The following is a 15,159-nucleotide window of genomic DNA, read 5'->3' as shown; positions in this document are numbered from 1 at the left end:
CCAAAACAAACCCCCACTATTCTACTGAGATGAAGCAGGGACGATTTCTGCACTTCACCTCAAGGTACATATCTACAGTCCTTTTTCCAGGCAGTGATCAGAATCAACCCGAGCGCACACCTGCACCTAGAGTAGGGCGGGGGAGGGGTCATTTTCACGACAATCTGGAGGAGTCAGGGGAATGTGGCTAATCCAGTTTGAGGCTAGAACTCGCTCCCTATGTCTAGGGCACTGCAAATTGGCAGATATCTGAAGAGATCCGCATCTGCAGCTGCAGATATCCAGACCATTTTTGCGGATCAGGGATGGTCGTGGATCCAAATGTTATATTCAAAGCCCTGGAAATCCATGGATAGCCGCTTTATTTACTCAGATCATTTTTGCTCTACTTATGTCCTTCTCCAGGTATTTAAATTCACCACTGGGTTGCTGGGCTCCTGCATTTTAAGATAGTGCTGACCCTACTGAAGGAAAGACAGAAACCTAGTCAGTGTCAATCACTTGGGTCACTGTGCCTGGGGAAACTAACCAGGCCCCGGCTGTCAGTCTCATGCTTCCTACATAAACTCTTTCTGCCCAGAAGAGGCAATGTGCTGCCACCCCTGTTGGACAGAGCAGCACCCAAGTGATTTTAGGACAGCGGGAGGGAAGAGCTGGGAATGGAGACTGCACCTGGGAGGAACACCACAAACATTCCAGCGGTTAGAGAAGCAATCAACAATCCAAACTTTGAGTCCCAGAGAAAGAGGGACTAACTGCTCTGGGATTCCACTATTAATGGCAGCGGTTCTTTGGGCCAGCCCAAAGAACCTCAAATAAACCTTCTCCCCATTGTGTTTTTGAGGGGTGGGGGCAAAAAGGAGTTTCCCCACCCTCACTACAAGCAGCAGGTGGGATTCAAAGACTGTTCCCGCCCCCAGTTCTCATTCTACAGCCACACCACCTCAGACTGGAATCTCTTGCAGGCTCCAGAGCTATGCAGGATCATAGCAGAACAAAGCTTGAATCGGAGGCCACTAAAGAAAATCCAGGGTGCTGAAGAACGTGGGTGAGGCAGTAGGTGGTATTCTTCCCTGAATTAGTATTAAAAAACCCTAGTGCCCCAGCATGAGACTAGGGGACACTGTGCAGCTTTCAGTGAGGCTTAGAATGGAGGGCCTAGACCTATGTATTCATTAGAGCCCATGGTACATCTTGAAAGACAAGATGTTCGCCCCAGCATCCTGCCCAACTTCCAACTTGGTAATTACATTCTACTTCATTGAACTCCCACTTCAATTTTAACTGGATGCAGTAAGCTCCCCTTCCTGTCCTAACCTGCTGCGGACCGATTGCCTGCACTATGAAACGGCTAGGTTCAGCCCCTGCAGTGGCTATGTTTCACTGGTGGACACAATGACTCCCAGACAGATAGGTGGGAAGAGTCTTTGGAATCCTTCAGTTCAAGGTGCTAGACATGACCAATCACCAGTACCAGCAGAGCAGAGCCAGCCCTGAGCTGGGCCCTGCAGCAATGAGGAATCACGGCTCCTCCAGGAGGGGTTGGGGAGGCTGCTGAAAGGTGCAGGGCTGGTCAGGGAAGAGGGAGGATTAAAAGATTAAGATGGGACTGTTTGAGCTGCAGCAAGGGCCTCTGGTTATTCATCTCCCCCCTTCCCCCAACTTCTCCACGGTAAAAAAAGAGGCAAGCATCTCAGCTGAGGTCCCAGCAGGGCTGGCCTGTGTGTGTGGCCCTGGTAGAATCGGATGAGAGGCTCCCTCCCCCTCCTGCTGATGGCTTCCAGATGATCGCTCCCAGCAGAGGCAGCCCCCGCCCCACCCAAAGCTGCGGCTCCCGCCAGCTTCCTGCTGCCTCCTCTGCGTGTTCTGTTCCCAAGTGATCTGGCAGACTGGCCAGGAAAACACTTCCCAGACCAACCACCACCAAGCAGCTACATGGGGGGGAGAGAGGGAGGAAGAAACATGGTGGTCAAACCTAGGGGGGAACCTGGGCTTGACCGTGACCCGTTCACAGGTTTTTAAACCTTGTCTATACTAGTGTTTAAAACCATGCGAGCTAACACATTTAACACAACCCAGTCCAGACTTCTCCTCAATGGAGGGTGCTTTTGAGGGCCAGGGGAGGAAAAGAAACAGGATGACTTAACCTTAACACATTTATTTAACCTGAATATATTTTATTAAAATCAAGAGCAAGCTGAACTCCACAACTAGGTGAAGCAGTGTTTACACAGCACCCCCAGCTCTGGATCCACCGCTTCAGGCCTCCCAGGCAACACATGAGCAGCAGCCTTACCCCTCCCCACCCCAAGACACCCCAACAAACCTGCACATGCATTCCATCTCCCAGAGCAAACCAGACTGAAAATTACACTGATCCATGGACCAGGGCTTGGAATACCAAACCCTGGATCACTGCCAGAGAGAACGCTTTAGGAAAGATCAGTGGCAATTTTAAAGGTCACATAGTCCCTGTGATTTGCAAGGTAAGACTAAAAGCTTTAGGCCATTGGAAAGCTGGAAATGCTACTTAATGCTAAAGAGGTGGTTTCTAGCCCTGACCATTCATGAATGCATGCCTTTAAAAAAAAAAAAAAAAAAGTCATAGACCACATCTTTCTGATTACCATCTTGCTTTTCTTGTATTTTCCCCAACACAATTTTAGTAGGCACTATATGAAGAATTAGACCTAAAAAGCAGCTTTCTAAGGGTATGGACTATTCCATTATTTTTGTATTATAACCAAGAATCCAGTTGCTAAAGTCATGCTGGAATTCAAGAACAATGAAAATTGCACTTCCAGACACCTGCTATGCACTGTAACTTGTTAACAGCCCCAGCAAGACCTCAGTCCCTGAGAGGGTCCATATTAACTCACCCTAAGAGCCACTTTCCTCTCTGTTAACTACCCTGATGTGTCTTGCAGCCACCACAGTCCTGGCCAGCTGTGGCAAGTGCGCTACAACCATCCTGCAAAGACAACCAGAAAGGGAAGACACTGCAAACGCCAGGAGATCCTCAGATGGAAGGAGCTATACAAATGCAAAGTATTACAGAATAGCGACTATTTCCTAAAGCGAAGAAAGATCCCATTGTTTGAAACTGCAATTTTACGGTTTATTTGCCCATTTTCGTTCATGTTATAGAACAAAAGTGCAAAGAGGGCTAATGTGGGTGATCCAAGTCCCCAGGTGTGACCCAGCCCCTGGGCACAACAGTGCCGGCAGATACAGCCTTACCTCTCAACCATCTCCTCCTTTTGTGGGTTGAAGTCCAATTTCTAAGACTAAGAGTGGAGGAATTTAGCCAGTCGTGTCAAGTCAGGGAGAAAGATGCTGCTGGACATCAGGGCAGCACCCAACAAGTTCATCACATCACAGCCAAGGTGATAAGAAAGAGGAGAGCAAAGCCCCTGAACAAGAGCTCTTCATTCTCTCTGATAAATGAAACCTTCATACCACCCCTAGGAAGCAAAAGACTGCCACAGCCAGAGCCTAACCTGCAAGGGAGGAGCAACAAGAGAACTGAGCCTGGGGGGTCAGGCCACATGAGGGGGATTTTTAATTCAGTTCTGCTCTGAAGAACAGCTGTCAGATCTATGCTCCAAGTTTATTCAGAGTCTCCTAAAGTTCCCATTAGTCCAGCAAGCACAGTTCTACTCGACACAGATTCGCACATCAGATTTCTTAACTAAATCTCAACTGCTGGGCCAAATTCCACCTAGTGAAGGCAATGAGATGGCACAAGTATCACTCAGGGCCATGTGTCTGGCAGTTCTTGGTTACTGAGGAAGATGAGCAAGGATGAAGGAACCCAGCTTGCGTTCCAGAGCCCACATGGAGTTTAGTGCCTGACAGGGGAAATATCTACTCCAGAGTCTTTGAACATGGAGCCCCACCACGTTATTGGTCACCCAGAGAGAGTGAAAGCACAATTGAAAGTACATGACTATGCACCAAATGCATTCAGAAGGGTTTGAAGACAAGACAATCTCTCACTGTTAACTCCAAGGCCACCGGCCCTCTCAAGATGAGCAATAATCTTGAGCAGATGGGCTCTGACCCCGCAATTCTGGAGGGACACCAAAGGTGGCTAGCAGGGCTTCATGGTGTGAGCATGACTTCAGTGCAGATAAGGGCAAGGCCATCGAGAAGGCTGCCTGAAGGTTGGGTCTGCTCAGGGAGTTCTCACTTTCATTCCCACTTAGTGTGAAACATCCCTATAGGAACGCTCTCATTTTATTTCCACACGCTCAGAAGTCAGTTTCTGCGCTCACACAGCATGCATCACCTTCACAGGGTGGGGAAGGGGCAACAGTTATGAAATGGACCGGCCAAACGTTGATCCATCAGATTGGATAGTACTGCAGTGGGGTCACAACTGGCCTCCAAGAAAGCTTACAGAAATGGTCACGTGGGGGAAGTTGAAGAGATATTTTGACCCCAGGCATTCCTTCATTTCCTGATGAAATGCAGTCAATGGTCACAACTGATTTCTCCTCAGATACCTGGAGCATCCAATAAGTCACTGAACCTAGATTCCTGGAGTGCCAGGTGACATGACACACAAGATTCTGGGACACACAGGGAGAGCCTGGTTGTTAGTAGCAGAGTGCGAGGTCAAGTACTCCCTGCATATCCGCACGACAGAGGTTCAGCAGAGAACACCACTGCAACCCTACACTCCACATCAGAGATAGCAAATAAGGATACGATTTGGTCACGGAGGTTATGGATTCCAGGACTTGCCAGGATCTCTATGACTTCCGGGCCCGCAGTTGAACAGCTGATCGGGCTGCAGCAACTGCAAGCCCCAGAGTATACCTCCCCTAGGGTGTTTTTAGTAAAAGTCAGAGACAAAAATTAACAGAAGCTGTGACCTGTTTATTGCCTGCGACCTCTCCTTGACTTCTACTAAAAATACCTGTGACAGAACCTTAATAAGAAGTGATGGGGCAGAAGCAGAGGAACAAGAATTCCACCTCCACTTTATACCTTTTTTTAAAAAATAAGTGTACCTGTGCTGAGAAGGTTCAGTCTGCTTGGGAAAGATCATTCACCCAACTGCATTCTGAATGTACTCAATGCAGCAGAATGCAGGCACACACAGTCATCAGCCACTGGTCAGAACAGGAGCTGCACTTGCTCCTCAACCCCCACTGTAGCTCCTGTCCGAAAGGAGGGCATTTTAACTGTATGATCTCGGAAACGGCAGCCAGGCTATTTTACAAAGGCAGTGGGGAAATAGGCTTATATGGAGGGAGGGTGGTTACATTGTGCACTGAAAGTAACAAGACTGTCACTCAGAACTCAACTGTGGTGTGGGCAATTCCAGTCTGGAGTCCTCCCCTCCAGCACCACAGCTCTAGGCTGTGGACTGTCAGCCTCAGTGTCCCGAAACTCTCAGCTGCTGCAGCGGACAAAACATCAGGAAAAGAAAGAGCGAGAGTAGCAAAGAGCAGCAGCAGTATATGCTTGGAGCCCTTGGCTTTTCCTCCTCCTGAAGGATGCAGTCAGTGTTCAATGGATTTTCATAGCCCAGTCCCCTCCCCATATGCGAACACACACACAAACCACCAAAACACAATTCAACATGACTGAGTCTCTGCTCAAAAGAGATCCAGTGCTGGGCAGGAGTATGCTGCAGATGAGAAGCTACATTCTTTGATACAGCTAGGCAGGAAGAAGCTTGCCTAGAACCTGTTTGCACTGTTTCGGGCTCTCATTTGAAGGATCAGAAGAGTGCCAATCGCACAGAAGATTCTGCCATGGACTCCTGATGCTTCTGCCCCAGGTTTAATTTACGGGGGGAGAGGAAACCAGCATTGTCATACTGAGTCTTGGACTAGAATTTGCAGCACAGCATTAGGGGTTTCTATGGCAGCATCAAGAAATACCTGTAACTTCACCGGGAGAAGAGCTCTGTGTAAGTGCTAAAGCTTGCCTCTCTCACCAACAGAAGTTGGCCCAATAAAAGATATTACCTCACCCACACTGTCTCTGTAACTTCAGCTGACATTTAGTTGGGAATAAATAAAATAACCCCACACAGCATGCAGGTATCTTCCAAGTGAACTACAAACATTAGCAAGTTATTCAGCAGAATAAAGCAGCTATGGAAGCTATTGAAGGAGACAAGTCAATCTAAACAAAAAGCAGTTCTCACAGGGGATACACTAAGTATATCACTTCCAGAAAGACCCACTTAATCAATAAACCAGACCCTCCAGACACTGAAGATATGGAGACTTAAGCAGCAGTCAGTCTTCCAGCCTGTATACCAGTGACTTGGTCACCAGTATGAAGGTGGTATTTGAAAACCAATTCACTTTCCCCATAAGTGTACCCAAACCCAATAAGAAGTCTCAGCCCAAAATTAAATTCCTACAGAAAGTGATCACAGCACTTCTAAGAACTGTCTTATTCCAAAGAGCTCTAGGGATACAGCCTTCCTGCAACCTTCTGGGTGTCTAAGTAGAACTTAGTCTGTTTCACTGCTGAAGGAGAAGACAATCAGAAGCCATCCTGCTACAGCCTAAGAGGTTAACGTCTTTCTTGTGGCAAGTGGAAAATGTTCCAATCGCCAAGTGAAAGCAAAGATACAAACCTGTTCTGTTTCTCACATAAGTTGTGGTGGATTCTTCAGAAACCAATGCATTTCATTGCTTTTTTCCCCAAATAATAAAAATAAAATTCAGAAATCAACACCCTTGGGTAACTATCCTGTAACTATCCAATGTGTGTAAAACTGAAAAAACGACAAATTTTATTCTCAAGGGAATAAATGAGTGAAGTTCTGTAAAATTCTACCCAAAATAATGGTCAGTGCCCTTCTAAGCATGATATTCTAGATGAATACAGCTTCAAGGCGTTTAGGGAAGGATTCCTCTTTCTCCTATCAAACCCTAGGAGCTTAACAAGTCACAGAAAGAATATAGTTGATCGCATCTTTCTGGGCAGGGCTTCAAGCACAGGTTATAATCTCCATTGTGGTTAACTAAAGATGACCATCATCACCACCACTTGTCCAGCACTAATATTCAAATAGGAAACAGGGTAGTTGTGAGACATTTCAGATAAGGCCGAGAACCACCATACTGGGTCAGACCAATGGTCCATCAAACTCAATATCCTGTCTTCTGACAGTGGCCAATGCCAGCTGCTTTAGAGGGAATGAACACAACAGGTGGTCATCAAGTGATCCATCCCACTTCAGAGAGCAGATTATATTTTAGTGCTGTTCCCACAATGAAGAGAACATTCTGTGGGTACTTTTAAAAATATATATTAGTCTATGCTAAACTACAAAGCAATTCTATTTTGCATAAAGACTACACAGAATCGTGACACTGATTAAATATTAATTAATAATAGCACCAAGGACAATTTCCATCTCATGATGCAGGCTATTCAATAGCAGGTCCCCTTTTGTAAACAAATCCTAGTTAATTACAGCATTTTTGTATTCTGCTTCTTCCATCCCAGTTTTCAACCTGAAGATCAGCACCCACATACATGTAAGAGCCCAACTGTTTCCATACAGCAAATCCTGCTAGGCCATTAAAATGGGCAAGAGTCTGAAGGAAGAGGATCAAAAGGACTTTCTGGCACCTTGCTTTACCCAACCTCATCCATACTGTTGGCTGATAATTTGCATGTCCCCAATTGGTAAATGAAACTCCTCTTCGTGGAGGCACTATAAGTGTTTCCCCACTGTCTGTACCAACTTAACACCTTGTTCCTGCCACAGCGCTGCTGCTTCACTAATTCTTAGTCAACAAAGAGTGGATCTCCAAGCTCAAAATACACAGAGGGTCTTAATGTGTGAGGGGGCAGCCAAATGTGGGTAGTAACATTCCTACCCCCCCCCAACTGCCCCTGCTAGTTTCAATGGGGTACTGCTGGCCAGCTGCTCGCTCGAGGGCTGCACCCACCCCGCCGAACCCGCAAGGAGAGAAGCTCCACGTGCAGCCCCGCAAGGGGAGAATTTCCACGTGCAGGCCCGTGCCCCAGTCCGCACGCGATACAGGCTCGCTGGGCGCGGAGGGGCCCCGCCGGGGCGGTAAAGGGGCGCTTCTGGGCAGCGGGCGGGGGTTCGCGGGGGGCACCACCTGCCCGTGCCTAGCCCAGCCCCGGGAGCAGCCGCATGGCTCCTGCGCTCGCTCGGCTGGGCCCGCCCCGTGCAGCGCAGCGCAGGCAGCCTGTGGCGAGTGGCGGTTGGGCCCGCCCCTGCCAGCTGCTGCACGCGCCGTGGAGCCGCGCACGCGTGGGCCCGGCCGGCTGAGGCGCTGTAGCCCCCCGCGGGGGAGGCGGCTGCGGCGGCAGCGGCTCCCCCTCGCCCCTCCGCACACCCCCCGGCCCGGCTCAGCCCCGGCGGCCGAGCCCGCTTGGCGCGGGGCAGCGTGGCCGGGCGCCTACATCCCCCACAGGGCCGCGGCCGCCGCACTACATGTCCCGGCGGCCCCGGCGCGGCGGCGGCCCGCCCCCCGCGGGAGGGCTGCAGAGTCACGGCCAGGCCCCGTCCCGTGGTAAACACACCCCCCTGGAAAGCTGCTCCCCCAGCGTGCGGGAGGCAGCGCAGGCAAGGCACGCGCGGCCCGGCCGGCCCGCGGGGGGACCCGCCGGCGCACGGCGCCATGGGGCGCCCGCCCGGGGCCCAGGCAGCGCCGCGCGGGCGGGGGCCGGGGCGCCGCGCGCAGCCCCACGTGCTCCGGCCAGCCGCCCCCAGCCCCGCGCGGCCCGAGCCCCTGGGCGGGAGCGGGTGGCGGGGGGGGGGGGCCCGGCGGCACCCACCTGCAGAGCCCGCCGATCACCTCCTTCTCCGACTTCCTGAAGTGCTGCAGCGCGGGCACCTTCTGCGCGGGCACCATGAAGTACTCCATGCGGGCGCCGGCCCCAGCTGAGCGCGCCGCGCCTCTGCCGCTCAAGGCGGGAAACAGCTGGTGCGAGCGCAGCGCTCCCTCCCCCGGCGGCGCCGCCTCCGCCAGCCACCGGCCCATGTAAACAAAGAACTATTTGCCGCGGCCCCGACCCGTCCGCGCCGCCCCCGCGGGCCCCGCCGGCCCCGCGCCCTCCCCCCCGCTGCACCCCCGGACCGCTCCGCTGCGCCCCCGCCGCCGCCCGCGCCCCTGCGCCGCCCCCCCGCGCCCCGGCCGCCCGGCTCCCTGCGCCACTACGGGGTGATGCGGCCCATCAGCTGACAGCTTGGCAAGCGGGGCACGGAGCAGCCACGCGGGGGGGAGGGCGGGGGATGCACGGCCGGGGGGAGGAGCAGGCAGGGCTGGGCCGGCCCCGCAGATGGGTGGGGGGATGCGCGGCCGGCGAAAGGGGAGAGCCGGGGTAGGGCTGGCTGCGCACCGCACATGGGAGGATACACGAGGGGGAAGACGGGCAAGGCAGGGCCAGGGCCAGGGCCAGGGCCAGCGCCAGCCCCACGGGGGGGGGGATGCACACGGCGGAAGGGGGTAGGCGGGCTCCGCATGGCGGGGCCAGCCTGGCACGTGGGGGGAGTCATGGCCGATCTGGGGCGCACATCGCGTGGCCGGGGTAGGAGCCCCAGGGGCCGGCTGCCCCGCGGATAGAGGCGGCAGCGCATCTATGCACAGCAGGGGGGGGCGCCCTCGCTAGGCAGACCCGGCCGTGCTCCCCCCGCAGGCCGGGGCGGCTCGGAGTCGGCACCAGGCAGGGCAGGGGAGTGACATGACACTGGCCGGGGGAGCGGCTGGCCGGGGCGGAGCCGAACGGCTGCTCCGGAGAGCCCCGGGCGGGGGCGGTACTGGTACCGGCCCGCCCAGGAGCGGCACCTCCCCCGGGCTGGCCCGGCCCTGCCCTGCCCTGGGCTGCCCTAGCTGGATTTCTCCACCACAGGCGCTGTGGGCCTTGCCCGGCGCCGGCCTTGCCAGGGCGACTGCTCGGCAACAGGCCGCCCCGAGCGGAAAGCACCTTCCCGGCCACCGAGAGGACTCCCTCCCCGGCGGCATCGGGCCCGCTCCTGGGCCTGGCCCTAGCCCACCGCGGGCTCGCGGCCAGGAGTGTCCCTTCCGGCACAGCCGAGCTGGGGGCCCAGCCCCGGGCCCTCTCTCAGCCCTGCTCCCCGCCGCCAGCGTGTGGCCTGGGGGGCTGCTGCCCCCGCCCGGCCCCGCCTCGCAGCTCGGACCGTGCCCCAGGGCTCGCTCCAGGGAGGGTCAATCTCCAGCAGCTAGGCCGAGCCGACAGCGCAGACCTTCCTCCCCGGGCTACTCACCTGCCGGGGGGGGCCCTCGTTCCTGCCCCGCTCTGCCCGCCTCTCTCGGGGCGGGAAAGGAGGCTTCTTGTCAGGGCTCAGGCGGGATCTTTGCTTGCAGCTCATCGTCGGGGGGGGGGCAGGGAAACTACTCAGGGCTTGTCAGCTTGAGTAGGGGACCCAGGGCATCAGCAAGGGATCGTTGCCCTAGAGCTGCTCTCCCACCATGCAAAAGCCTGGCTCTGTCCACACTACCTTGGCTGTTCCCCACACACCCTCCCTTTGCTGCCCTCCCGAGCTGCCAGGGCAGGAGGGGTTTCTCCCCTAGGGTGATGGGATGTCCCGATTTTATAGGGACATCCTGATATTTGGAGCTTTGTCTTATATAGGTGCCTATTACCTCGTCTCAATTTTTCACACTTGCTATCGGGTCACCCTATTCTCCAGCACCCAGACCATCCCCAGGCTGTTTTGCTGTTTGACTAGTAGGTGTAAGGAGGAAATCACCCTGCAGGTCTGTCCCTTTGCAGCCTGACCAGACCAGTCAACAAAGGGCCAGGCTGAGCATGAAGGCCCGTTTCCCTCCTCAGGGCCTTTGTAAGCCTCTCACAGGAGAAATAAGCAAGTGTGCCCTTTTCTGCTTTGCTGAGTTCCTTGTCTGCTGAGCCAGCTGGGTCCACAACTGCATGTGGGGAAGGGCAAGAGGAGAAGAATTATATACCTGTTCTCCCCAAGGTGCATATAGTGGGAGGCAGTGCAACCTTGTCATCGGAGCACCAAACTAGCACTCTCAGGAGATTTGGGTTCTATACACAGCAGGCTCCAAGGTGGAGCTAGGAAACCTTGGGCAAATCACGAACCCTTCTCTGTGCCTCAGTTTCCTCATCTGTAAAATGGGGATAATGCTACTGTCCTCTTTAGTAAAGAACTTTGCCATGACCAGTGCTACAGAAAAGCTATTAACTGTTGTTGGTGATGTTTACTTAGGGCCTGTCTACACTTAAAACACTGTAGTAGTGCAGCTCTAGCGCTTCAATGAAGGCACTACTTATGCCAACAGAAGGGGTTCCCCTGTCGGCCTAGTTAATCCACCTCCCTAACGGGGTAGCTAGTGCTGTCTACATGGAGGATTTGGTGGGTTTAAATGCCTTGCTCAGGGGTGTGGATTTTCACACCCCTGAGCAACATAATTATACCATCCTAATTTCCTTATGTAGTCCAGGCCACAGAAACTTAATTTTCAGTCTCACATAAGTGGCACCAGTCAGTGCACACGGGTTGAAGAGAAGATATATACAATACTGCCCCCCGAATGAGAGGTACACAATATTCCACAAGTTAACATACACAAGATATATTGATTTAAGAAAACTGTGAAAGGCTTTCTTTGACACCAACTTTGAAATTCAGATTATCCTTGGACAAATTATACGATAAGCATTATTCCCACGTAACAGATTGATAAAGTGGGGCATATAGGTTGGGTTTTGTGGGATGCCATGTAGACAATGGCAGAGAGGAATAATTCTTGGGGTTTCTGACTCTCAGACCACTACCCCTAGACCAGAGAAATGCAGATTCAATTGCTATTGGTGTTATCAGCAGGAATTCAAGAATCTCAAAACAGTTTCCAGCTGCTAATACAGGTGTCCAATTAAAGATGCAGCAAGATTGGCAGTTGTTTCTCCCAAAGTTTGCATGTTAACACAAACTTCAGTGATAGGTCTTTTCTCCTGCAGTAAATACATGTGTTTTGACAGGACTAATTTTTTAGTAATGTTAGTGAAACCAAGACTGGATACAACAATAAAGCTATTCCACAATAGCAAGAAATAGCTTCCCACCTTAGCAAAAGGTTACAGAAAGGAGCTATTGGGAGTAAGCTGTTACTGAGGTGAATGTGGACCAAATCAATGGTTGTTAGACCCAGTCTTAGTCTATACTTAAAACTTATACCGGTATAGCTTTGTTGGTGGGGTGTGGGGAAAAAAAAAAAAAAACACCTCTGACTGACACAGCTATGCCTGAAGATCCCCAGTGTAGATGCAGCTATGCCGACACAAGAATATTTCTGTCAGCATCGCTGGCGTTGTTCAGGGAGGTCCCCCAGGAGCAGAAAAACTTGTCAGAATAAGCTGTGTCTAGCCTCTGGGGCAATGCCAGCATTGCCTCTGTAGTGTAGACGTAGCCTGAGTCACATCACTTACTGTGATGTAAACATCAAGTGTGAAAGCAAGAACTAACCCCACTGATGAAGGAAGAGGAACAGGTGGTGCAGGGGGCTGGTAAAACTTATTGGTACTTTGCAGGTTTCCTCTGCAAATGAATACAGTCTAATTTCACTTTGCTGCTCAGCAGCTGGAAGGGAAGAGCTGAAGTTGGGGGAGGTCCAAGCTGAGCCCAGCAGCAGGGCCTAGAGACCAAGGGAAATTGACTAATCCTAGTCAGCTTCCTATTGCATCCAGTTCAGCTTTATGCAGAAACTGACTAAGCCAGCTTCCTTTTGTAATACAGATCCCTGTGTAGGGAATTTGATGCAGGAGAAAACTGAACAACCCTAAAGCCTGCAAAGATGTATGCATAGTACATTCAAAAATCATGAGTGAGACCCCAGAAAATCATGAAAGTGGCTTAAATAAATAATACATTGTGGATTCTTTTTATTTGCTCTCTGGGTTTTGAGCCTACAGAGGTCACATTTACAAGCTTTTCTCTGCAATCAGGAAAGCTAGAAATTTAAGTGCCAGCTGAGAGAGTCTCTTAAAGCCAGTACCAGCTTTAAGGGAAAAAAAACCCTCTAAAACTACCAAATTCCACATAATTGTATGCACTGAGTAGTCCCACTGAAGTCAACAGAACCATTTACAGTGCATGAAGTTAAGCATGCTGGCAAATGTGTGCAGGATCGGGGCCTAGGGTTATTCAGTTCCCCACTGCCATCTCAAACATTGAATGGGGCAAAAGAGGCAAAGGGGGGGGGGGGAGTGAGAAAAAAAGATTTAATGTGACAAATCAGGAAAAACTAGAGGTGAGAAATACAAAGACAACACAGTAAAGAGAAGGGAATGCAGGAAAAAGACAGAAGAGAAGTGCAGCGACAAAAGAAAGTTTGCTCTCAGTACTGGTAGAGGACTGCCACTTTCTGCACTGTTCAGCCTCAGGACAGGTATAGCAATAGAAAAGCAGCTGCCTAATCTCAGCCTGTGGTGTCAGGTTATTTATTCCTATAGCACCAGATCGGCTACTACTAAGTTTTTTATTCCAAAAGATTCATTATATGTACCTAAACAACTCCACCATGCAAGGTGGTTAATCTTTAGAACAGCATCTCTTTCCCTGTTACAGGCCAGTCAATTCAGTTCATCCACAGTGGCCCAAATTCCAAGGTCTAGACTCAAGAGCTTCAATGGGCGTTCTTAGCATAAATTCAAACTACCATTGTTTCACAAGACTTTGGGGCACAGAGGACTGCTATTAAAGTCTGCCTTTAATAGGTTCTCAGTTCAAGGCTACCTGCTAATGTCATTTCACCCAGGCTACTAAACAGAGTTGGCGTATCTTGGTCCAATTCCTAACACACTGATATCCACAATAAAACACACACAGCCCTCCAAGTGGTATCCTTGTTTGTAGTCTCAGAGAGTCCCATGATTGAGGGGACCATGGAAATTGAGCTCCACTGTCTGCCATACCAGGAGTCCCTCCAGTTGAGAGATGGTATACACTGGTGGATCTATATATAGGAAACTTGCACAGTTCACTTTAGAAGGGCCTTTCACCCCATCTGTTGAAAAATTGAAGACGGTTCAGAGAAGAGCCATGAGGATGATTAATGGATTAGAAAACCTGCCTTAGAATGATAGACTCCAGGAGCTCAGTCTTAGCTTAACAAAGAGAAGGTTAAAGCCTTGATAACAGCCTATAAATACCTACATAGGAAACAAATATTTAATAATGGGCTCTTTAGTCTAGCAGAGAAAAATATAACATGATCCAATGGATCAATCTGGAAATTGAAGCTAGATAAATTCAGTCTGGAAATAAATGTTGATTTCACCACAATCACATAAACTGACAAAAATATTTCCATAGATGATAATCCAAATTTACAGATAGGCAAAGTAAGAAAAATGTTGCTTCAGAAATTCCTTGAGTTTGAGTTGTATGTTGCGACATGGGATGTTGACAATTGGTGTTTTAACATTTACAGAGTTTTAACTTTTTGAATCTCAACAGCTATTGTCAATAATTGTCTGATTCCCTCCAACTGTGACATTTAAATCAGTGACGATAGAAAGAGCTTAAAAATAAACTGATATTATCCATCAAAGTGATAAAAAATAAAAAACAAAGTTCTGCCAAGTCTGTTATGGTCCTGGGATTCTGCCTCTGCTCTTCGCTGATGCTGTGGAAAAGGCAAGTGTCCTCACTGGAAACGGTTCAAGAGCAGCTGAACTACAAAGATTTTCTCAAGTAAAACTAAACCACAAGAGCAGCACGTGAATCACCAGAGAACCCAGAGAGATTACAGCCTTTTCTTCCCATTTAACAACAGAAGGTTAGAATATTTCTCAATTTGTGGGTACTTTTCAGTTGAACATGAAAGCGCAGTTCTAACAGCACTGGCAAGAGCTAGGCATCATGTGGGCAGTTGTTCAATAAATCCATTGATGTTTCAGGATAGTTCTGGTGGCCGCCCCAAGCTTCCGAGCTGTGTAGACCTTCGCGCTTGGGCCATTTTTAGCACTGAAGCGTGAGCCCCAAGTTTCTGCTTGGCTTGCCAGGGTGCGTGTACACAGCAAAGAATGCTACCACACGGCAGTGCACTGTCCCTGCCCAGCATTCCTCGTACCTTCTGACCTGATCCTATTTTTGGGCTGCCCTGGCAGACAGGGATGATGTTGACACCACCACATTTCCCCGTTCTTAGCCTGACA

At 50.9% G+C, this 15,159-nt stretch overlaps 1 protein-coding gene across 5 annotated transcripts in view; it reads right to left on the bottom strand.

The window, feature by feature from the left end:
- The window catches only part of TFAP4 (transcription factor AP-4), a 33,643-nt gene extending 24,516 nt beyond the window's left edge, over nt 1–9,127 (bottom strand). Inside the window, exon 1 of one of the 5 annotated variants that reach the window (XM_067551117.1) lies at nt 8,794–9,127. In XM_067551117.1, coding sequence (XP_067407218.1) covers nt 8,794–8,999 — 206 coding nt within the window. In that variant the 5' untranslated portion in view covers nt 9,000–9,127. The remainder of the gene's footprint in view (nt 1–8,793) is intronic. The other 4 variants (XM_067551118.1, XM_067551115.1, XM_067551116.1 and 1 more) reach the window with 4 other exon arrangements.
- Nucleotides 9,128–15,159: the final 6,032 nt, after the last annotated feature.

The sequence above is a fragment of the Emydura macquarii genome, unplaced genomic scaffold (genome assembly GCF_026122565.2).
Source record: "Emydura macquarii macquarii isolate MOO-44397 ecotype Brisbane River unplaced genomic scaffold, CSIRO-AGI_Emac_v2 contig_1348, whole genome shotgun sequence".
Lineage (NCBI taxonomy): Eukaryota > Metazoa > Chordata > Testudines > Chelidae > Emydura > Emydura macquarii.
Note: the sequence above shows the minus strand (reverse complement) of the source record. Positions and strands in the feature narration are given on the sequence as shown.